The sequence below is a fragment of the Phalacrocorax carbo genome, chromosome Z, assembly GCF_963921805.1.
Source record: "Phalacrocorax carbo chromosome Z, bPhaCar2.1, whole genome shotgun sequence".
Classification (NCBI taxonomy): Eukaryota; Metazoa; Chordata; class Aves; order Suliformes; family Phalacrocoracidae; genus Phalacrocorax; species Phalacrocorax carbo.
In genome coordinates this window covers 22768329-22792199 of record NC_087548.1, presented here as the reverse complement: position 1 = coordinate 22792199, position 23871 = coordinate 22768329, and the positions used below count along the sequence as shown (strand labels likewise).

Here is a 23871-nt window from a genome sequence, read left to right as displayed (position 1 = left end):
AAAGGTCTGGCACACACACTGGTCTGGGCTTCAGCCATAGGGGCGTTGCTATATTTCATCACAGGGGTGGTCCGTGCCAGCTAATCCAGCTCCTGGCCTGTGACAGCAGCCAGAAGCAAATGTTTGAGAGAGAACAGTATGAAACTTGGTGGTTACAGTAAAATTTTCCTTGAGGGAGAATCTCCTCAACAGATTCACTGGTTCCCTATGTATGGGTCATCCAGAGCTCTCCTTACTCTGTGTACTGCTTACTCCACCGAGTCTGGGTATTTTATTTATTCACACCAAATTTTGATCATTTTTTAATAAAGGAGTTGTTGAATTTTTGGCTTCAGCACTATCTTTTGACAGTCACTTCCACAGGTGAACATTCTGCAATGTGCAGGAGTTTCCTCATCCTGTTGTCATCTTTTGCCTTGGAACATTTTAATATTGTGACCTTATGTTGCTAAAGGCTTAGTTGTTTTATATATTTGTACATCACTCTTGCTCACCAGCTTCTAAGTAACCTATATTTTCACTGCCTGTTTTCATATGGAAAAATTTTGTGTCCATATGAGTTACGTTGCAGATCTCAACCCCTCCCCTATTGCAATGTTCCTTCTAACGCATGGTGAGGAGACGTAAACCCAGAACTTCTGATGAGGACACGCCACCTAGAGAAATTACAATATACATGTTCTCATGGAAATATGATTTTAATAACATTTCTGTTATAACATTTCTATTATTACCCTCTATCTCATTTCCTATGTAGTTTAACAGATCTGCTGATTAACTAATTTTGAGTTGTGAGCAATAATCTCCCATTCCGTTAAATATCTGGCAGTGTCTGTACTGGGCAGGCTAGATACTCTGCGTTTTTAACCCTGTTGGAATAGTCGCACTTTCATTACTATGTACTTTTTCTCTTGTTCCGTGTATGCCCATTCTCCTTCCTCTGTGAGAAGTTTACAAGGACACAGTATCGAGTGAAGGCAACAGGGATCATTGCAGGAAGTAGCATCTCAATCTCACTGAAATTTTTCATTTCTAAAAGAAAAAAAAAATCTTGTGATGAATAGCCAGTTTTACACAATTTTCTATGGGACGAACGTCTTTTTTTTTTTTTAAGATAATGAAATATAAAATGCGATCTGGGTCTTTTTATAGCCTCTGTTCTTCAGGATTCCTGACTTCTTTCTTAGGAGGTTAGAAAGTCCTTCAGGCAAGCTGCCAGAATTCAGGCAACCACAGAATCAAGGGTCTCAGCAGTAGGAGGAGACAGATGTTTCCCATCAACATACCCATACAGTTGGTCATTATATAAGTGTATGTTATATATACAGTATGCAGACACACACACACACGTGTGTGTGTGTATATATCCTACATCAAAGTGAGCAAACTGTCAGAAGTTTGCCAGGAAGAGGCTGAATACACAGTATGTACTTTATTGCTTACGAACTCGGCTTTCCTTTATTTGTTTTACCTTTGCAACATTTCCAGTCAATACTCAGCTCTTTAGTGGCTTAGTTTGCACAGGATTTGGTACAAATTTCTGTTGAAGTTGTAAAAGCAAAATGACATAGCAGAAAAAACAACAGCAAAGCCTAAGAGTATCTATTGTCTCTCCCAAGCAGTACCAGATAAAATCCTGTTAACTCTAACTGGAGTTATTCAGCTAGTGAAGGAACCTAAAATGGAAAAAAGCAAAACTTCATAAATGGGATATAGTTGCCTCCAGATGGAGAATAGGAAGCCTCATATTTTCTTGGTCATAACAGATGTAGGTGAAGCAAAAAGCCAAATATAAAAAAGCAAAATACAAAATAACTCCAGCTCGATCTACATATGTATGATTACCCTGTGAATCCAAGTTAATCTCCAGTTTCAGTGAAGCAAGCCATACCAGATATTTCCATGCCCTCATGACACTTCAATCTGAAGGCACCTTTTTGTTTCCCAAGCTATTTCCAGACATGTCTATACACCTGCAGCCCTTGTTACAAGCTGCTACAGAAGTACTAGCAGCAAACAAAGCACTTGGGCAGGTTGACACTCTTCAACGACTTTCTTTCCACTTCTTTTGTCAGGAATTATATTTGGCCCACATCAGATCTGCTGTTAGAAGCCTCTCACCTGCAGAGAAAACACAGGGAGTTCATGTTCCAGGGGAAAGTTTACCAGTTTCTTATATGGTGAATTCTCTGCTTCTGTATATGACCATTTTAGGCGTAGAGAGCACAAAGATGATGGATGGATGGCTGAAGTTTTCATCCCTTCAAAAGGAGAATGTGTGCCTAGGGAACAGTACACCAGGGTTGGTTGTTTTGTTTTGGGTTTGGGTTGGGTGGTTTTTTTTCTTTTTTTTTTTTTTTTTTTCAAGTTAGAAACACTCTAGTCTCTTCTGTTCAATTTGAAGTTCTCCCTTCTGATAAATGGAAATGAGGCAATACCTGGAACTCATAATTGCCAATTACAGTATTGCAGTTGGAGCAGGATCTGGTGCTCAGACAGCTCTGGTATAAGGCAGAAGCATCATGTAGCACTATGCAAATGATGGGGGTTTTTTCCTTAATTCATACGATACTAATAAGTGTTGATATTTTCCTTGGTTTACTTGGTTTTCCGAAGTGTGTGAAACTCATTTCAACTTCTAGGTAATGACCCAATTACATAATTTTTCCTTGGTTTTTGTTCTTCTTACTTCTAACATAAAAAGAAAATGGAAAAGAATACGGTCATGCAAACATTAAATGGGAAAAGCAGAGGAGTCAGCTGTTTTAAGCAACAAAGTTCATCTGTTTCATATCAAGCTTTGGAAGCCAAGCCAAATGTTTCAACATCATTTGCACTCCATTGAACCAGGGACCGAACAGTCAGAAAACTGATAATTTGAAAACTGGGGTATGTCTGTAAAACAGTAGAAGTAAAATCCACTGGGTTAGGCTTTTACTGGTGGCAGAGGAGAAAATTAAGTTTCTTCTAAACATTGTATAAGGAAAACACTCCCATGAATTTGCTGTGAGATATCTAGAAGTGATGGGTTCCTGAACAGAAGAATCATTGGCACCTGAGAATCAGGAAGAAGTTTACATTATACTAGCATGTGTGGTTAATCATGTCAGCCTTCTGAAACAAAATACTGATTTTTGCAGATCTTTTTGTCTTAGAAATTGAAAGAAAAAAATACAACTATGTAATTTCTTAACACTAATCCCAGAGTCCAGATGGCGCCCTTAACGAGGGAATCATGAATTCTTAATAAGCATGTAAGCTGCAAAGTGTATTTGTTCCATGATTCCTCTTGGCCACAGTCTCTGTTTAAGCTCTCTCCCACATGACACAGTAAAGTGTATACTGCAACATGGCATGTTTTGAGGCTTAACCAAATTTGGCATAAAAATACATGTAGTTCTGTTTTGTGATAAACTCTGCTTAGGATCATAGAGAACAGAAGGAATTCTAGCCAGAGTGGTTTTGCAGCACAAATACAAGCACATTTTAATGCCAAAATAATATTATTGTTTATAGACAATAATATTAATGATGTAACACAGGTAGTATACTAATTTGTACTTGGAGCCAATAGCAAAATATACTGTGATCTCATTAATAATCTGGTTCAAGATACAGACAAAATTTCATCCTCACATGCAGAGAAACAGATACCTCTGTGATCCACCAAGGGCCTAAGCTTTGTTGTCACAGTTCTTCCTGCTTGGCTATCCCTGCTAGTATATCATAAAAAGATATAAAATTTTAATTATGCTGTGCATACTTTTCAGTCTGGACTTATAACTACACCAAATATTAGCCTGCAAATCCATACAAAATTTAAATAGAACTATGTAGTAATCCAGGTAGTGTCTGCTAAACATTTAGTCATACTATAATATGATTGTCTTATCCATGCTGAATGTCAAAAACTGTATGTTTCTGTAAAATTTTGATGTGAAAGCTCTTTTTGAGATAGCTTGATGCTATCAGAAAGTGATAGCTGGACTCATATTAGTAAGTGCCATGTCAGGGCTCTGATTTTTCTTTGGTTATATGTACACAATAAAACAACCCAGGAATCCTTCCAGCGGGTGAACTGGCACTAACTGGCATGACAAGGCTAGTGCCCATAATGCTAACCTTCCCTGCTCCCTGGAGCAGGATGTAAGGGGACAAATTACTCACCTGGGGAGGTCCTTGGTCAGGTGGCCCATGGTGGCCTCCAAACCAAGAATGGTTTATTCCTTTTCTGGTCCATTAAAACAATCAGATCACAGTTTTCTACTGGACTATATTATATTCTGTTTTATTATATTGCAGTACTATCAATGCCATTGTTTTTTTTAATTATGCCTTGGAGAGTCACAAGAGTTTGTTTAAAAAGCTTTGGGTTTGTTGTTCATGTTTTTGTTTGGTTGGTTGGGTTTGGGTTTTTTTGCCTCAAGTGGTTTAATCTAAAAGGGTTTCCCAAAAGCGGAAAAGCCAGGAGCTTTCTTAAGATACAGTTTGAAATTTTCATCAATACCTGGACTCTAGGAGCTTTAAGGAAGATACCTTATTCTGTGAGATTGGAAATAATATTTCAGAGTTTGGCAGGGCAGGATAATGTGACTTCAACTGTCACACCTTGAAAATTTCATTTATCTAAAATTCTACTTCTCACAGCACAGAGGGTGGAAGCATGGCCCAGACTGCTCCTCACCATGCCCTACTCTTTCTTCTGCTGTTCAAAGTGGAAAGTCCTAATGTGTTACTATAAGGGACTCACCCAGGCAGCTGTAAGCATACAAAACACACCAGCCTCTTCTTCCCCGATATTCTTTCAAGATGTAGGTTTCACAGCTGTATAATGGGGCTGATTTAAGATGCAAAGAAAGCAGCAGACAATCCTTGGAAAAGTTGTGCTCTCCACCGAGATTTGCTAAATTTGCACCCTCTTCACCCTTTCAAAGGAACAGTTGACCTTTGACCAAGAAGATATTTCACAATTTGAACCATTCATTTTGAATGAGTCATTTTGATTATCGTTTACAATAGCTAATATAAGTTTAAATGAAGGAGGATAAAAAGCAGTCAGAGAACATCAGTGAAAATTTTTTATTACAGTGCAGAACTGTCTGATGGAGCTGCAGTTTGCCAGCTTCCTAACTTTGATAAAGAGAAATAAATGTATATTATTAGCAATTTGTTGTAAATATTGTCTCATTTGATACTTTTAAATGGTTTAGATAACATTTCTTTTTGGTACAATATATTTTTTTTCATCCTGGAACATTTAATTCACTGCTAAATGTCATGCACTCTGTTACTATAAAAGAGTAAAACTGCTTCCAAGTACACACTGTTTCAGTAAGACATGAGTTTGTTCATGCCAGCTCTTCGGATTTCCAGACAAAGTCACTTCCCTCAAAATAGCTGCTTTAGAAGTTATGGTAATAATGTAAAGCAATGTAAAGCAGTTTGTGGTAACAATGTAAAGCATTCTCAGGCATCTTCATTTTTGTATTTATACTGCACAGGCTAGGAAAGCAAAGTGTGAGTATGCTGCTAGAAAGATATTATGGCTCTACATACTTACAGAAAGGGATTTTTTTCTTCAATAAATTTTACATCTGTAGTTTAGGAACATTTTTATATTCAATATTTTTATGTATAACCTAAAATAATTTTTTTTCATTATAGTTGTTATGTATTCCTATTCCTTAACTGAAGTCATTGCAGAATTTCTGCCATGTTTCTGGGTTACAGATTGCCTGCTTTAGTTACCTCCTTTCTGTTTGTTGTGTCACTAAGTATACGTAATAGCACTACAATTTGATTTATCATTAGTAGACTAACACTCTGTTCATAGTACATTTATGGAAACGTCTTTTGTTTTCATACTTGGCAGGAAGATAAAGAAAACCTTGTCTTTATCTTGTATATTTCTAATAACCTAGTAATTTGCTTAGGCTCTGTCAATATCCCTTCATGTTAAAATTCAAAATAGCCTGATATTTTTCATCTACAAATGTTGGGTTGTACAGTAGCGTCTTAATACCTGTGAACTGAGAACTGCAAATTAGGAAATGGATAACTGCAGAAAATTCAGAGGAGTCACAAAATTAACTTTTACAGCTTTAATACCCAGCTTTGATTTGGCCACATGACAGAAAAATATGGGACAAAGAGTGGAAAGGAGAGAAGAAAGAACTGTTAGGGGGAGAAAACATGCAGAGGTGGTGTGCTACAGTGATATATGACCGCTGTCTAAGCAACCATTAGCAAAAGCTGCGTCATAGTGCTGCAGCTCAATTCTTTTATTTCTCCCTTTTGCAGGGCTGAAATTGGTTCCCAGCTGCCTAGGGCCTTTTCATCTGTAATACCTGTCATTAACAAAACAAGATTTGCAGCTCCTTAGGAACAGGAGTTCCTGGAGGTGACAGTCTGCCCCACTGAGTTACCTTTATAGATACACCTGGCTGAGTTCAAGAGATCAAGATATATATTTGCCTTCCTGGAATATAAATTTACCTATTAGAATTATTCATATAATAAATGACCAATTTTTTGTTATGACCAGACATAGGTTAAAGCCATCCCCAGTTGCCAGTAACATGCAGCACCTTGATTAGAGTCATTTAACAGCTTCAATACAGTTTTCAAGGCAAAATTTTTTGGAAAATCCCTAGGTATTTAGTAGACAGATATGGCAGGGCAGTGGTGCTGCCACCCAGAAAGTTCCTCTTCTGGATATCAGACGGCATTAATAAAATTGTTGCATTGTTGTTTATGAGCTCTATATCTCTCACAATGTCATTTATAATATCTGTCATGTTTTCCACTGTAGGGAAAACAGATTACTTTTGTGAGTGTTATATCTACCAAGGGGAGAGCAACGCATTCTGTTGCTCCGGTGTAGCTGCTCCAGCTTATCAAAAGGGCTTATGTTAGAAAAGCTGAAGGGGGATAACTTTGAATGTGGTACTTTCATGCATATTCGTATTTAAACCACAGATTCATGTCTACACCAGAGATTAGGATTACTGAAGTTCTGTGAGTTCAATATATGTGTGGATAAATCACTGCAGGAGAGAAAGACTGAAGTTATTTTGTTTTAAATACTATGTATTGCAAGAGATAAAAGATAAATGTGTTTCATATTCAAACTAAAATTAGACCAAAACCAGGATACCTAAAGGGTGAAAGGATGACTGTACAGTAGGAGACGCCTTAAGGCTGTTTAGAAAAGTGATTTAACTATTCTGCTGTTCAATAGCTTTTTTTCATTAAGATTTCAGTTGCTGATACAAGTTGAAGAGAACTTTGTGTCAGGGAAATAACACCTGTTTTACTAAAGTTCCAATGCATTTTTTCTTACTCTTTTCTCTAATGCTTCATTAACCCCTTCTCCATCTTAGTATACTGAGCTGAAGGAGGCCTATTTTAAATGGCATTCTCAGAAAAACAATACCAGACAGATTTGACCAAGCTACACAGGTTAAATTCTTAGGACCTCAAGCAAAGCTCTGATGTTTTCATATATTAAGAAGGCCAATGCATCTCCAAAGCCACTACAATCAATATCTTCCACAACAGAAATATCAAAATCCATAGATCCTACATCTGCTTCTCATTACTGTGATATACTTTATCCCATGCACTGGATATCATTGTAGAAACTGTGGGAGTTAAAATACACATGTTCTGCAATCTAGAATCATCTTTCTGAAACAGTGGAGGAAGGTCAGAAACAACAGCAGCCATGTTTCTGACAATGCGCCATCCCTCAGTGTGACACACAAAGGGCACACAGCAATATCTTCAAAAGGCAAGCCTGGGAATTAAAAGTTGTCATTTTACTGGACACTAAAATTAATAGAATCCACAGAAACATGTTTTGGTTTTTTTTAATCTTATCTTTTCCCCATCCTCTCACTGGCCACCTTCTATTCTATAGATGTTGTTTCTCTCTTTTTGCTCTCTATGGATCTTCTGTTTCTTCCCTTTCTAGCATGCCTTCTTCACAGGTACTGCATTTTTTTTCCTCTAGGTCTAATTAATGGGGAGAATTAGATTGAACTAAGAACATATTTGGTTCTAATTCATATTAATCTTTTTTTACTGTTTCTTAGCTCTAGATGAAAGCATATTTAAGGCAAAATTTGTTCACTTTTTCTAGTAGTGTTAATTCAGTATTTGAAAGTTGTCTTCTGCAAATCTGAATTCTCTAGAAATGTCTAGCATTTATTATGAACTTACAAAATTAACATGTTTAAACTCTGGTTTTTTTGGTGTTACAGATTTCATTGAGAGTATCTATATTTGTGAAAACTTGGATTTAGATCTTAGAAAAATAGTCTCACATCTTTTCCTGTTTCATTTCAAAAAACCAAAACAATCCTTCCCTGACATTCTTGTTCTTTTAGAAGTCAAAAGCAGATATTGTTTAGATACAAACAGCTGCTGGCCCACATTTTGGAAATACATGATCATCCCTAACAAGGTTGCGAATGAGTAGATCTGAAGGTAATCTGTGCCTGCTGCCTGAGAGCTCTCAGCCTCCAGTGGTGTGCAGTCTGGCACACGTCTGTGTCAGGCAAGGCAGCAACAGATGTTGTTGCTTCATTTGCTGGGACTGTGCATGCAGGGGGTCCTGTATTAAGAAAATATGCATACCCTCAGACAAGAGGACATGAATCTTTTATGAACTGGAAAGCTGTGGACTGCAATCATAATTTTACTAGCTGTGGCTTTTAAATGGGTTTCTCTGTTCCTAGGTTACTGTCTTTCTCTAGATAGTTGAAATTTTATTAAAGATTAGAGAGATTCTTGAGTCTTTCTTTTCCTTAGGTGCCTTTCTGAGAAATAATATAGGCAGAATTAGTAGTTGTTATAATCTCCTTCTGTCTACACCTTTTCAGAAGAAAGATTTCTGTCCAGAGCTTTCTCTAAAATGATGACTTTTTGAACCGCCTGGCCAAGGGTCGTAAAGCAAGTAATCAGTAGAGGGCTTAAGTGGGGAAAATGTTAGGCTAGAAGGAAAAACAGTGCAGATGCAAACCATGTGTTAGGAGAACTTCCAATGCAAAGTTTGGAGGACTTTAGACAAGAAAGGTTGGCATAACTAAGCTTCAAATTCTCATAAAATTATTAAATTAATTAACACTGTTAAATACAATTTAAAATAAGCATTGAGGAAGTCGTAGTTTTCCAACTGCAATCAGCACAATATGTATTAGATTGAGAAGTTTTTAGGCAAAACATCCTAGTAGCTCATCCTTATCTTTGCACAAATGACATCGTAACTGAGAAATGTTTTACATGCCGAGACCTTTTTTTCAGTTGTAAAAGGCGAAAGCGAATCATTTATTTGTGTTCTTGTCCAAAACAACAGAACATGATGGAAAAGAACAAAAGAGAAAAAAATCTCAGCCAGTTTTTCTCTTCTTAAATGTCACCTTATCTGGGTGCTGTTCAGCTGGACATGACTTTGCAGGACTGAATTTCTTTACACATATAGAAGTTGCTTAAACAGGAAAAATAAATCTCAACATTTTATAACTTCATATTCCAGAGATAAAAATGTGCCTCTTGCTGTGATATGTAAAACTGCCAATGTATTTTGAATGGTAGCTCAAGTTAGATAATAGTTATGAAATATGTGCCTATGAGCATGGAACATTTTAAAAGATATTATTACAGCCAACATTTAATGTCAGAAGTAGTCTTCAACAATATTTACAATATCAAATATAACATAGTTTCCTTAATTGTTAAAATTGTGCATGAATATTAAAGAAAAAACTTTACTATTGAAATATTTATAGATCTAAAACTTTCTGAAATTTTCTATAAATGGATCAATTATTTTCATGTAAACTTCCACATATTCTTATATGTTTCTTTTTTTTGTAGTATTTTCTTAGGTAATTTAAGGTGGGAATTAAAAGAGAGTAAGAATTCAGAATGGTGTTTCCAAGTACGCTTTATTTTTTAACCTTCCCTAGGGCATGTAACAGAAACTAAACAAAATGCCTTTCAAAGTTACATGTAAAATGCTAACGGTAGAATGAAAATGCTGAATCTAGTTTTTCTAGGTTTCATGCAACCACACTGAAGTACAGCCCAGACGGTCTCTAAAGCAACCAATAGTGAGCGCATTCTATTATACATGCTGCTTAAATTAAGTAGTTTCAAATAATTACTGCTGCAGTTTAGATTTAGTTTTACTGTAAAGTTCTATAAATTCATTAAATATACTTTTCCAATACAGCATACTATAAATCTGTATTGGCACAAGGACAAAGCAAACCGCCAAACACAATTTGTGTACTCTAATTTTACATTGTATCTGTGACCAGCTTCAACACAGACTTAAAATAATTTAAAAATAATTTATTCCTTGCATAACCGTTTCTTAATTTCTTGAATATTTTCAAGTTTCAGGTGTGGTATAGACATACTCTTCCAAGGAGTTTGTGATTTTTGTGACAAATAGGACACAATAGTAAAAAGGCAACTTTAACACCTGTGTTTGGAGAAGAGGTAGTCACCATTAATTGCAGACAATGTGACCCTGGATCTACTAAGTAGCAAAATTTCTGTGACCACATCAAGCATAGGACTTTATTCAAGCTTATACTAAAGAGAAGTCCAAGTTACTGTCCTCTAGCCATTGTCAGACATGACCATTCTCTGGCCATTCTAGCAAAAGCATGTTTTGCGGAGCAATGTAAGAAAATGTTGAGGGGATATGAAATTTGAAGGGGGCTTTTTCCCTACACACAGGATATGCATGAAAAGCACAAAATATTTGTGAAAGAAGGAAAAAAATGGTGACTGAAGCTGTCTTTATTTTCAGACTAAAGTCAACTCTTTGACAAACTAATAGGTACAGTGGAGATGAAAATGTCTTAGAGGAAAGAGATGAACAGCCTTTAAAAAAAAAAACTAAGTCAAGAAAGAGAAAGACTTGGTGCCTTTCCTCTTTTTTTAAATTAAATGTTCTTTCTTCTGCATTTAACACAGCAGCAAACGTCTACAAGGAAGTTAGCTGGATTGGATTCAATGGTTAAAAATAGAGATAGCCTTTCTAATCAAGTACGGAAGGAGAGCATCAAGAAAAGAGAAAAGATTGATTTGCTATATTAGAAGGCTATCATTAGACTATGTGAAAGGAAGACACTAGCTAAGTATCAAGTAAAACTTTGCTAGTTTCAGAATTGCTGTTCTACATATAAATATGCCTCTATGCAAACCTATATAATATACTGAGGTATGACATATTTTCAGGAATTTGATTACACACAAAATATGTTTTACTCATGGAAGGGCAAAGAGGAAAGATGCACATTGTCCATGTCCAATGTGGCACTGCATCTGCAAATACTGAAATGCTTGCATCCAATTTATGCAATTTATACAATCACAACAGTATGAAGTTTCTGGCTATCCTCATCTCTGGTGGTATTTAACAGTTAGTGTAGCTGTCAGTTTCTTTGAGATTTATTCTGCAACATTCTTTTGTTATGCCTGGTACGTAATCTAATAAGGGAAAACTCAAACAGATAAAAATGAAATCAAGAATTCAGATAGAACTAATAAATTAGCCGTAGACTGGGGAGATATTTAGAATCAGTGAACATGAGAATACGCTATCTCCCCTTCCAGATGTCTGGTATTCAGGAGAAGTCAGTCTTACATTAGTTTTAAGTGGTAGGCATAGCTTATGTACTATATATTTATATATTCTTTTTGATCACTTTACTTTTTTCCCCCTCTGGGGAGGAAGGGGTGAGAGGTCAGAGGTGTAGCTTTTTTGAACCATGATAGTTACTACATTACTTATGGACTGGGGAGATGATGTCTTGACATTGTTCCAAATATGATAATATGTGAGGACAAATATGAAAATATTTTGAAATGTACGTTTCTATAAAAGCAAAATTTTAATCCTATCTACATTCAGTTCAACTGCTATAAGTGAGAGAGTGAAGAGGGGAAAAAAACACATTATAGAAGCTTATAGTTTTTAGACAGGTGCCATAGGATTTATCAAGTACCTCTTGAATCACCCAAAATCTATGTTTCTTATGTAAAACAGGCATGAAAACATAGTTCACAGAAAGATACGCAGACAGCTGTGAGAAGCAGTTCTCTCTGTCTTAAAATAGATGTCTGAATCATGGAACCCCAGCAATTACCTATCTGAGTTGTCTATAGCAGGAGCCTAGCTGACCAGTTTAAATCAGCAACCAAACCTTCCAACAGCTCAGGGCTAGTGAGAAAACTCCTTCCTTAGTGTGTCTTCTTTAGCTTTCAGTAAATAATTCATGGCAAGTAGTGTACTCTCAATTTAACCTTCATTTGTGCGCACAGAATATTGTCCAGTAAGTTGCCACATTTTTAAACACATAGCTTTTTGTTTTGAATTTGACAATTTTGTGTTAAAAATGAAGCAAATTTTATGCTTTTGAGTGTTCATATAAAATGCTTGCTTTTTTCTTTCTTTTCTCTGTACCAGCTAGATTAAGCCTTTGGAGTTTTCCATATCTTAAAAATAAATAGGAGAGAAACAAGATTAGAGAATTTTGTACAAATTCAAGTGGATTTTTTGAAACAGAAATGCCCTAAAGGTGTAGTTCCTCTTCAAAAAAGGTTTGGTGGCATGATGAGTAATTTAGATTTAATTTTGCTTTTCTGAAGGACTCAGAAGTATGGATGATGTCATTCTACCAAACAAGAGACTTATCCATGTCTGCCTTATTCTGGTCGTGGTCCAGTACCATTGGACACCAAGTTTTCAGTGAAGAACATGGGGAAATCCACTCCCCTGCTTTGTAGAGAACTGTGCTGTTACACTGATGCGAATACCACACCTCAGATTTGTTTTCAGGAAGACTTTCTGATATTAAAACTTGATTTCTTCACTGCTTTCAAAAAGACAAAAGCATTACTGAAACATGCATTTTAGAATATGTGTGGTTGGAGAATACAACTTTGCTATTAATGGTAGATTTTTCGTCTACATGAGATAAAGTTGAAAAAAAGGTGCTTTAATATATAAGATTAGCTAACATACTTAAAATTTAAGTGTATGTGTAAATTTTCAGGTTGTATATGTAAGTTCTGTCTTCTTGAAATGGTGGTATATTTTGTATTCTTGAAATATATACTTAATCTTCTTGAAATGATGGTATTCCTAGGGGTCTTCTAGATGTCTCTCCTTCACCTCTCACTTCTGTGTTTGAGTGATATCCAACAGAAATATCACATTCTTCTGAACAGGATGATGATGAAAGAGGATATATCCTACAAAATATCATTGTTCTCAAAGTTGTAAGCCTGGCACTTAACAGTAACTTTGTCCAAGAATAGCTCTGATTATTAAATCTTTGTAAAAGGGATACAGTTCTCTCTTGCTTTTCCTAGCACCCACTGCTTCATTAACAAAAGAGGAAAAGTTGTTAGTCTTTACCTTTTTTTCTAGTCAAAAAGACTGATATATTGCACTCAGAAAACATAGCTACTGCTTAACTCTGTACTAACTTAAGTATGAGCTACTGAAGTTTATTTTTTAAGCAACTATTTAGTTAAGAAATCGTAGTCTGAGTTTCTGTGGAGCAAACAGTTGAAAAACAGGAGTCCTGATGAAAACGTCAATAAGTTTTCCCTTTAACAGTGTAATTTGTCCTGTAATTATTGCACTATGTCCATTTATAGCTGACAAAAAGACTATGTTTTTAAAATATAATCCATATTTTTATAGTTTTATATATAGATAGATAGAGAGAGAGACATAGTTGAATATCTGGAGGGATCTTTATGTCTTAAAAAAAGAGAAAAGCAGCCTGACACAGTAGGCACCTTTAGCTCAGCTCAAGTCCAAAGTCTTCCAGTGGGCTAGTATTTAATTTTAGGCTATCCACTGTTATCCAGTATTAGTCCAACATTAGCAGGTACCTTTTATTCCAACCTTAATTCTAGGCACACCTGCAGGCCGCAGTCATAGCTGGCAGCACGAGCTCACAGCGTTTTCCTAGGACATAATATTTGTCAGAAAAAAAATAGTCTCCTACTCCTAAAAATACCTTTTATTTCTTCTTTTTGAATCTCTAGCAATGAAGCTGTACACAGGTACTAGGCCTATCCTGATAAAGTTTTATTTCTGCAGCTGAGTTTATGTGGACCAGCAATGGCCATTTAGTACTGAATCCGCTAGTATCTAGTTGCATAGCTAACCAAATCAAATGAAAATTGGGCCAGAAAAAAGGCAGAGGGGCATGTTTTAAGCCCAGCGTATATCAAGAACCTGCTTTGCTATGTGAGGGAGCAAGGCACCGTAAGGCCTCTCTCTGAGATGTCTCTCATTTGCTGCTCATGGTACAGCTCAGGCAGCAGCACCTGGCAGTTTCAAAGGATACTGAGTATCCTCACACAAGGCAACATGGTAGAATAGGGTATCCTCAGGTAAGGCCCTCTTTGCCATGCTACCTATGAGCTGTTTTGCGCACTTGGGCCTGGATAAAGCCTTTGTAGAGCACAGAGTAACTTTATTTACAATCTAATCACTGAGCAAATAAACCATATTTATTCACAAGTCAGGTAGCTCGATCCAGGCAGATAAATGTAAATGTAAATAGAAAGGAAACACTAATGACATATGTTGTATTTCTTTTACTCTCTTTGGTTTGCCTTTTGCCATTCCTAAGAATTCTAAGCTGTAATTATTATGAATTTTTTTATTATTTTATTTATGCAGTTATGTATACCTTTTTCCTCTTTGATAAAGTCTTTCCAGTCAAAAGAGAATATGCTGTTACCTAGAAATGAAGAGCACAGTTTAATTCCCTGGCGTTCCATCAACACCCTACAAAAGAATACTGTTTACATCATTTGCTATGGTGTGCAGTGGCAAAATCATCTGATGCATCAAAAATTTCCTTCTTTAATTCTCTGGCTTAATGCTTATTATTGAAAGATGTCCCTTCTGAACCTACACCTGCATTACTACTTCTCAAAACCACTCATGCAGGTAATATAAGAACATCTTGTTAATCTTTTCTGTCCTTCAGTCTTGTTCTGCAGTACAGGGCATAAGAGGATAAGCTAGTGCTGTGGATGAACTAGGATGAACTGTGCACCTCACAGTTTAGCAAAACTAACTGGTATGGTGCTTAGCTTGTGCGAAAATGTTTCCTACTATAGAGTGTGTGCTCCTAGAGACTAGAAAGGTTGGGTTCAGATATAAGTGCATATTCTTTGTATACTGAAAACAAAATTTCATATAAACATGTAAGCTGGCAAGCATATATGAAGAAAAGAAAGAAAAGATACAAATTGCACCTGTACACAAGACCAGATGCAGTAGTAGCTAAGCAATGTTGGGGACAGTCCTGAGTGAATGAGCCCATCTCCAGGTTTTTAGAGGTACTTTAATAATCCTGTCTGAAGTAAATTCATGATGAAACTAAGATTTGTGATGTGCCTATGTTGTGATTGCACATTGTGATGTGCACTTAATTGCACATCAAGAAGCAGCAGCTTATTGCATACCTTTCATTTGCTAATGTGCATTCCAAACAACATACTTAAAAGCCCAGTCATTCTTTAAGCCTTAAGACTTGATGCTAGGCTTCCAGGATTCTGTTTCTCTTGACAGGTTGCCAGCATCCCTACATGTCCTAAAGCAATGCATATTTGCTAGAAATTCCTGAATTTTTAACCTCAGTAAACAAGAAAAGTGGTAATTTACAATGTTAAACTCAAGTCTTATCAGACTACAGGGGCTCTTTACTTTGTCTTCATTTCTACAGCTTCTATACAACACCAGTAATATCCTGGCACCTATTGCAAGTTTTCAGCCCTTTGATGTCCAAGGGCATTTCAAGCAGCATGATGTACGTTATCCCTGTTTTACAAAGGAGGAAGCCAAACTCAGAATGTTTAAGGCAATTTTCCATACTCTGAAGACAAAGATGTTCCCAAGCATGGAACAGAACAGTCAGTCCTGCACCTCATTCCCTAAGCTGTAACATTGTGCAATGTAACACTGGTTTAATTCAATCAGTTACTAATTTGAAGATGAGTAACTAAGATGCAAGCATCCTCAAAGTGGGTTGAATCCTGCACACATTTTATTATTGGTGTTTTAATTACTTCTATCTTTTCTTCCTTAGACAGCTTAACTATACAGCCAAAACCTCAGCCCGTGGATACATGCAGATAAGAAATATTGTTGCTTTTCTTTCTGCTTTTATTATTAATGTATTTAATAGTACTGTATTTAATAATAATGGATGGCTCCATTATTAGTATTTTCATTAATTTAAAGTCATTTCTTCTTTATTTTCGTTATGCAATCAACACTTGCCTTAACTGTGATGGCACACCAACAAGAGCTCAGTTCAACAGCCTTTATTCCTGCTACCCTAAAAAGGATTCTAAAAACAAAAAAAAAAACCCAACCCAAAGCAATGGTTCTGAAGTTACAGAATTACATGTACAAATCAGATGCTGCAATGCCTGTTGCATTTGTCTCAAATAAATGCTTGTATTTTTGTAGTATGTATACTATATATGCACCTATAAAGCCATGCACATCTTTTTATAAACATGAGATGTACCATTTGGATTTAATAACATAAAATGCAGTAGCACTTATACAATAGTGTTCTGGGAAGAAAGAATGCTTGCAATTAACATAGATACCTTTCCATCTTCTGATATGCAAGTCTTAGGTCTTATAATGAAGTTGTATCTGATACTGTGATTTTTTATGTCTTTAAGAAGTTTCATCTACTTCTTTTGCTGATGACTACTTACTGACAATTTTAACAATTAATTAATCAATATCACAATTTTCCATTGCTTTCAGAGTGGATTGTCCATTTGTCTCTTTATTCTGTTAATGTCTCCTAATTTCTCTCTCTCATAATTCCTCAAATTATAAGAAATTGAAAGTTGATATTATTTGACCCCATACCAAGACCTGGGGCCTAAAATAAATGCTGTGTCACCTTCTGTGAGCACAGCAGACTGGTATGCTCCTATCTTTATTTAAATCTCAGATAAATCTGCCATTGATATTAAAGGTAGCACAACAGGTTTTATGTACGAATTCGAAGCTATTGCTAACTGCCAAAGTTGGTGTAACAGTTTCCCTAGAAACTTCTCTAGAAAACGTTTCTCTTTCTCATACTGCCTATCAAATCCCTGGGTTCCCTACAATAATCTTTTCGCTGAATGATGAGAAATCACAGACAATTATTTTTGCTTTGCACATGGCTTGTGATATACCAATCCAAATGAAAAATCAAGGGTTTTTTCTGATTACTTATTGTTGTTCTTTCTTTATGCCTCATTTTCTCAAACTTTTTTTTTTTTCTTTTGGCTTTACCAAAGTCATTTTTTGAATTTCACATAAAACTAACATTCCCCGGTGGACTGTGAGCTCTCCTTCCTATTGACACCTTCGTTTTTGCAGGAAGCCTATGTTTCTACAGTTGCTACCTGAGGAGAGGCTCTGCAATATGGTTGTAATACTCTAGTCTTCCTGTTGCTAATTAATATAATATTCATAATAGCACCTGGTCTGAAGGTGACAGGCACTTGAAAAGCAGGTGTTTATTTCTAAGGAGCTGATGAAGGATACCAAAAAATAAAACATGTTAGCATTAGGTGTTAATAGTTACCTCTGCATCTCCACCAGACTTTTTTTTTCCTGAATCTGCATTGAAAAACAATACCTTAATTATATAAGTACCAGTAACCATACTGTATTTATATTGTATAGTAATATTTAGTATATAAATATAGTACAGTATATTTCTAGTTATATTTCTATTAACTACAAACAAGAGGCAGCATCTTGACTGATATGCTTTTGAAAAGAAACCATTCTTAGATATGTGGCACAGCAGCAGTAGTCCTTAAATACTCCATTCTAGCATGGTATTGTGATACCACGTAGTCCAAGCTTACTTTTCTTTGATTTTGTGTCCCTTCATTGATGCAGGAATAATGTTGATATTTATCAATGATCAATAATCAGGCAAACTTTGAAAAAACAGCTTTAATATGGCTAGCTGTTCTGTAATAGCCCAGCACCTCTATTTCATGATTTCTGTTTTCCTGATCGATTCCATCTGCTTAAGGCATTAAAAAGTTTCACAACATGGTGCCTGATTTATGTCTACTTCTATAGACGTGTGACCTGCACAGTGACAGACCCAACTGTTACTAAGGGTCCCATGACTGTATGACCCTTTGAGCTAAATATACCACTGATGCTTTTTCCACTCATTGAGGTTGACTTTTATGATTCCACAGGATCTTAGAACAGGTCCTGCGTTAAACCACTAGGTGATATATGAAAGATAGGTGCCAGAAAACATGAAGAACAGAAAGCTTAGCAAGAAACCTTATTAACATTCCTTCTGCTGTTGCACAGCACTTTATATGCAGATGACTGGCACAAGCCTCCAGGGCAGTTAGGATCATTCCTGTTGATACACAATGTAGTTGGTAATGCATTTTACTGTTATAAAATAAAGTGCAAAACTTCTAGACAGCTTTACACACTTAATTCACATTCCTATTAGATGAATTTTTTAATATTTTAATGCATAGCCTGTTTTTCATGTTTTCCTTCTATTTGCCAAGTCTATATAAATTTTATAAATACAGTTCTTAGTGCTTGCTTTAACCTAGCTGCACTACCATAAAAAGTAATATACTGCAACACTTGTAAAGACTGTACAATGGAATGGCTATTATGCATGTAACCGCTTGTTGAGCAATAACTTTGCTCTTTCAGATTAAAAACAACTGTAACACAGTTCAGAGCAAATTCAAAATGTATAATTTAAGTGGTATATTCACTATCCCATTCTCTGCATTTTTTTTCCTCTTCCAATACTGAAATTGCCAAAAATGCTTACACAAAAATTTCCTAACAGGAATTAACTCTCAAAGCTTTTATGATAAGTTTTTGGCTAGAAATTATAAATGCAAGTTTGTTTGTAATGCATAAATTGTTAATTTTGTCCTTCAGTGATTTACAACAATAGCTGTCTGTACGTGTGTTTGACTTTAACAGTCAACAATGAATTTTATTTTTACTTAACTTCCCCACAGTGTTCTGAATGTCTTTCAGACACGGGATACTTTCTGTTTTGTGAAGTTAGACGATAGTACTTATTCACAGTATCTAAGCAGGGGTTAGGAGAAAAAGAAAAGGAAGAATTAAACTTCTAGATAAGGCTTTTAGTTAACTTGGAATGAAAAATCTTTGTTCCTTTCTTTACTCCACAGAGACTAATTTATCTAGCATGTCTTTAAATGGAAATTCCCTGCAACCTCACTAACGTTACTGTAACATGCATTCGTCTTTTCCTTTCATTTATTATCCATCAGTATTGTTCTTTTTTTTTTTTTTAAATGTGATTGACCTTTAAACCTGTTGTTATCAAACTGCAAGAAAGAGATAGAGACTCTTTTCAGCTGCCTTCGTTCCCATGTGACCTGCAGGGAGAATAGATTCAAAATAGACTAGTTCCTCCCAGGGCAATACAAGACAGAAGAGAAAAGCACTGTCATTTCCGAACAGCACAGTGCTCGAGTAAATTCAGCGTGAAAAAGGAAAGAGTTCCAGCGTGTTAGAATTCCTCCTCCACAGCCTGGATTATTACAGGAGGCAGATTTCAAGGGTTTTAAAAAGCAGAAGATTTAAAAAAATACTTCGAAATTGAGTACTTTGAGAATGAACTTTGTAAGGACAACTGATGTTTGACTGCTTGAAATACTGAAGGAATTTTTCAAAATGAGCATTGTTATGAAGCCAAGATCCCGATCTACCAGCTCCTTAAGGACTGCCGACGCAATGTGGTAACGTGTTTGGTTTGTTTCTTTCAAGCTCCCCTTCCTATTATGACACACAAACATGTCCCAAGAAAGTCACAGGGTTTAATTTTGACTTGATAGATTTTGCATGGCTATTGAAACAATATTATTTAGCTTTTTCTTGTACAATACTCCAAGTAGCATTCTTTTAATGAGAACCCATTACATACCATTTTTAACCCATTACATATGTTCTTCCCATTCAGTAGTCAGGTTCAGTCTTTACAGGTACCTTCTAAAAATTTTCAGTAGATTTATTTCACAAACAAAGTTATAATAGAAAACTTTTAGTTCTGGAGGCTGGAGGGTAAAAAGAAGCTATAATTTGCGTGAGCTATTTTGGGATACTTACATGTAGTTTTGCTGCATAAATAGACTGACTGGTAAAGATAAGTGTCCTGGGAGGAGACAGACTTTATAGTGGCAAGTGTAAGACTGCTGTGTTATGCTTCGTACATTTCCCCTCCTCTTAGAGGTTCAGAGGAGTAGACTGTAATAGTGATCTTTGTGTATGATTTTCTTGCAGATTTTTTCAGTTAACAATCAGCAAAGTTCTGTCTTTTGATTAATTATTTTTTCTTGTGAGAACTTTATCCTTTATATAGCTTAATAGGCACCGACTGGACAGATTTCTATTAGGTATGAGAAATAAATTACCTCTTCTCTTTTAATGCCTCACACATTTTTTTTTTTTTCCTCTCTCTGTGTTTTAAATAAAACCACCATCATTTTAATAAACACATAATAGACTAATTGTTCAGGGCTATATTGAACTGGTATAAAATGATTTATTTTAGAATATAGCCTTTGTTTAGAAATAAATGGCTGATGTGTTACTGTGGGATAGACCAGTAACTAAATAAATTTCTATGTGAGAAATGTATCAAGTTAATTGAACAGTAGCCTATTAAAAACTTTAAGTTTCAAATAGTCTTGGTTCTGAGTCAAAGCCCTGTCAGTACTACCACTAAAGTAGTTAGTAATTTTTTCCAGTTATCATTTACTAAAACTATTTTGTATTAAAAGAAAATGAAATAACTATATCACTCAAGCTAAAGAGTAGTCCCAGTTGTTCTCAGAAACTGCTAAGGAAGAGTCTTGCTGAAATAACTGCGGTAACTTGTGGCTCTATATCTTTATTAAAATGCAATAAAGTAATACAAAGTTGGTGAACTCTATATTAATAAAATGTTACACTGTACGGGTTGTCTCCAAGGTAGTGAGCTAAAACACACATATGTTCATTATTACATACAAACTGTGCGAATAAATCAGTATCTTTCTAATTAATTCTTCTGCATTGCAATTATTTCTTTTTTGACTGTTTCCATTTATTCTTGCAGGGAAAAAAGAAATCATTTCAAAGAAAAAAGTCCCTGTAGCCAATAGGTGCAGGCTGATTTGACTACCAATATTCTGTCTAAAATACCTGCCTGCCTCCCTTTTGTTGCCAATGTCTTTAGTTATAACACTGATCTGGTAGGTGAGAATACTTGTTCTGCTAACTGTGAATTGGGAATCCTCTGCTACCCTGCCATTTGGAAACACTACCTGACCTCGGAGGTGGCTCTCGGGGAGATCCTTGGAGGCTGACTAGACAAGGTACATGCTGTTCTCTGGAAGCATGGAGCGAAGCCAGGCAAGACCTGCCCAGCCAGAGACTACAGGGAAACTGGAGTGCAGAGGGAGGAGAGAAGGGGAGGGAGATGCTGGCTGCTCTGCACTGAGCTCAGCTCCTGGCCACCTCCGGGAAGGTGGCAGCTCAGGCCAGCCCACCCTACCCGTACCACCCAACCAAGCAACCTTTATGGCGGGCCTGAGTAGGACTGGTTTCCAAATCAGCTGCATGAACTTCTGTTGATGTCCTTAAATCACTGGATTCAGGAGTCTGCAGGTTTGTGCCCATGGGTCAGCGCAGCTTCCTGCAGCTCTGCGGGGCAGAATAGCAACACTACAGTCTCGCCACAGTATTAAACAGCATTGAAATGCTTAGGGACAAGTAATGTGTTGAAGTCAGGAGCACTGATGGATGTTCAGGCCAGGAGACCTACAGCATGCAATTCTCCTTTCTTTATCAGTTAACATAGAAATCCTGCTGTGTGTTGGAAGAGCAGGGGTAACTGGGGGGAAGAAGAACATAGGAGAATGTGAGAAGAAAAGCCACAGGAGGGTTTGTGGGTCCCAGGAGCACAGGGACTGATTGACAGGGGTGTACTGAAGTATGGATATCTCTCTTGCAAGGATTTAAGAGAAATGGTCCCAGGATTCCTTGCATTGCAGTATCCCATGGGAACAAAGTTCCCATGAAGAACAGAAATCAGGCTCCCAGTGAGAGGATGGAAGAGACTTAGAGGCAAGGCAGAGAAACCTCTACTTTTTGTTCCCTGAAATCACATTCATGCTCTGTCCAAAAGATGCAACAATTTCAGCGGCTGCGGTAAAAGCAGGATATTCTTTTTGGTATCAGTATTACGAAGCATCTGAAGGGTATCACCTGCTGGTAGTGTGCAGAGGTGCATCAGCTGGCTTTGAGGAGGCGCAGGTGAGCCCAGCCTGTGCTGATGCTTCCCCTTGCAAAAGGGGAAGGCTTGGCCAGGGGTGGCTGCTGTTTAGCATGACAGTACAGTCTGTAGGCAAACCTTCTCTTTCTCATGCACCTTGGAAAACTTCTGGTGTTATAGTGACTGAAGTAAAAGCAGATGGTTGGTATTTATACAAAATAAGTAGGTGTTTTATATAAAGATTATTACCTGTTATGTTAATGCTGCTCAATTCTGCCGCTCATTACTATTCAATCCTAAATTCAGGATGTGATTGTGAAGTACAGTTGTGACTCAGAAAATTTCTGGGGAAGAGTCTAGAAGGGATAAGTGATGTATAGACTTTTCAGTGAAGACAATTGGCTTGTCTTGTTATTTGTGAGAAGAAATAACAAGGTAGTAAGGAAACTCGCTGTAAGAATTTCCTCCTTGACTGAGACAGGAGTACATACATTTAAATAAGAATATGACTCCACTTTCTTGACTATTTGCCACCGAACAGTAGAGCAGCAATGTTCACAGAAAATGTTCTATTTCTGTTGTTTTTTTTCTTCTGCAATGTAGGAAAAGTTTGAACTTATAAAAACACCGTTTTGGAGGAACTGAATTAAAATTTTGGAAATTTAAGGGAAGAACTAATGGCAAGTCAAGCAGGCAACAAGAGTTGTTGGACAACCACTTACTGGCCGGAAAAGGTGCAGCTGATCAGATTTTAGAACTTCTTTATTTTTTCATGATGCAGATAATTAGTGCGAAGACCTCATAAGCCCCCAGAGTATTGTTAGCTTTTTGCCACAATCCTTTCTGTGTGGGTGTCTAGAGTTGATAGTTATCTGTTTACTTTGTTGGTTGGCCTTCCTCTGTCTTTATTTATTTTCTGAAATGTATGCCAGTTTAGGCCTTCCTGTTTTTTGGAACTTAAGGTTGGCTGATCTGCAAAGGGCACATCCCAGCCTCCTGAGAGCAGGCCGTCGATGATTCAGTCTGTGGTATTCTGTAGAACAATGCATCTTTTCTTATTTAACTCCAGGAGTGGGTGATACAGCTTGTCTGCAATATCATGAAGTTTGGTATATTGGAAGTTGCTGAAGGATGTTGTCAAGTATGACTTTTTCAGTCTATAACATATTTTTAGATAAGTGGGACGAAACTGATCTATTGGATGAGATTTTCATGACATATATGTATATATGTATATAATATGTAGATGACAATAGGGATGGCAAATAAAACTTTTATTGAATGGAGACAAGAAAATGCTTGTGGCCTGACATCAGTGGATAGTGTTGTTTCTGGGGCAGAATAGCTACGATGAGAAGAAGGGGTTGAGATCCAGTTGTACTGATCTGAGGTAGCTACACTGGCTTCCTGAGTTAAGGTACCACAAAGGAGAACTCTGCTTACGCGCATTACCCAGTCTTTTGGTACCCCTGCCTGGCAGGAGGAAGCTGTGGTGATATCACAC

The 23871-nt window shown here is 36.7% G+C and overlaps 1 protein-coding gene across 5 annotated transcripts in view; it reads left to right on the top strand.

Moving 5' to 3' along the window:
* The window catches only part of PDE4D (phosphodiesterase 4D), a 367272-nt gene that overhangs the window by 193884 nt on the left and 149517 nt on the right, over positions 1–23871 (top strand). Inside the window, exon 1 of one of the 5 annotated variants that reach the window (XM_064437867.1) lies at positions 19548–19851. The exons of the other annotated variants lie outside the window; for them this stretch is intronic. Coding sequence (XP_064293937.1) covers positions 19787–19851 — 65 coding nt within the window. The 5' untranslated portion in view covers positions 19548–19786. Of the gene's footprint in view, positions 1–19547; positions 19852–23871 lie in introns of those variants that run through there. 5 annotated transcript variants of the gene reach the window in all.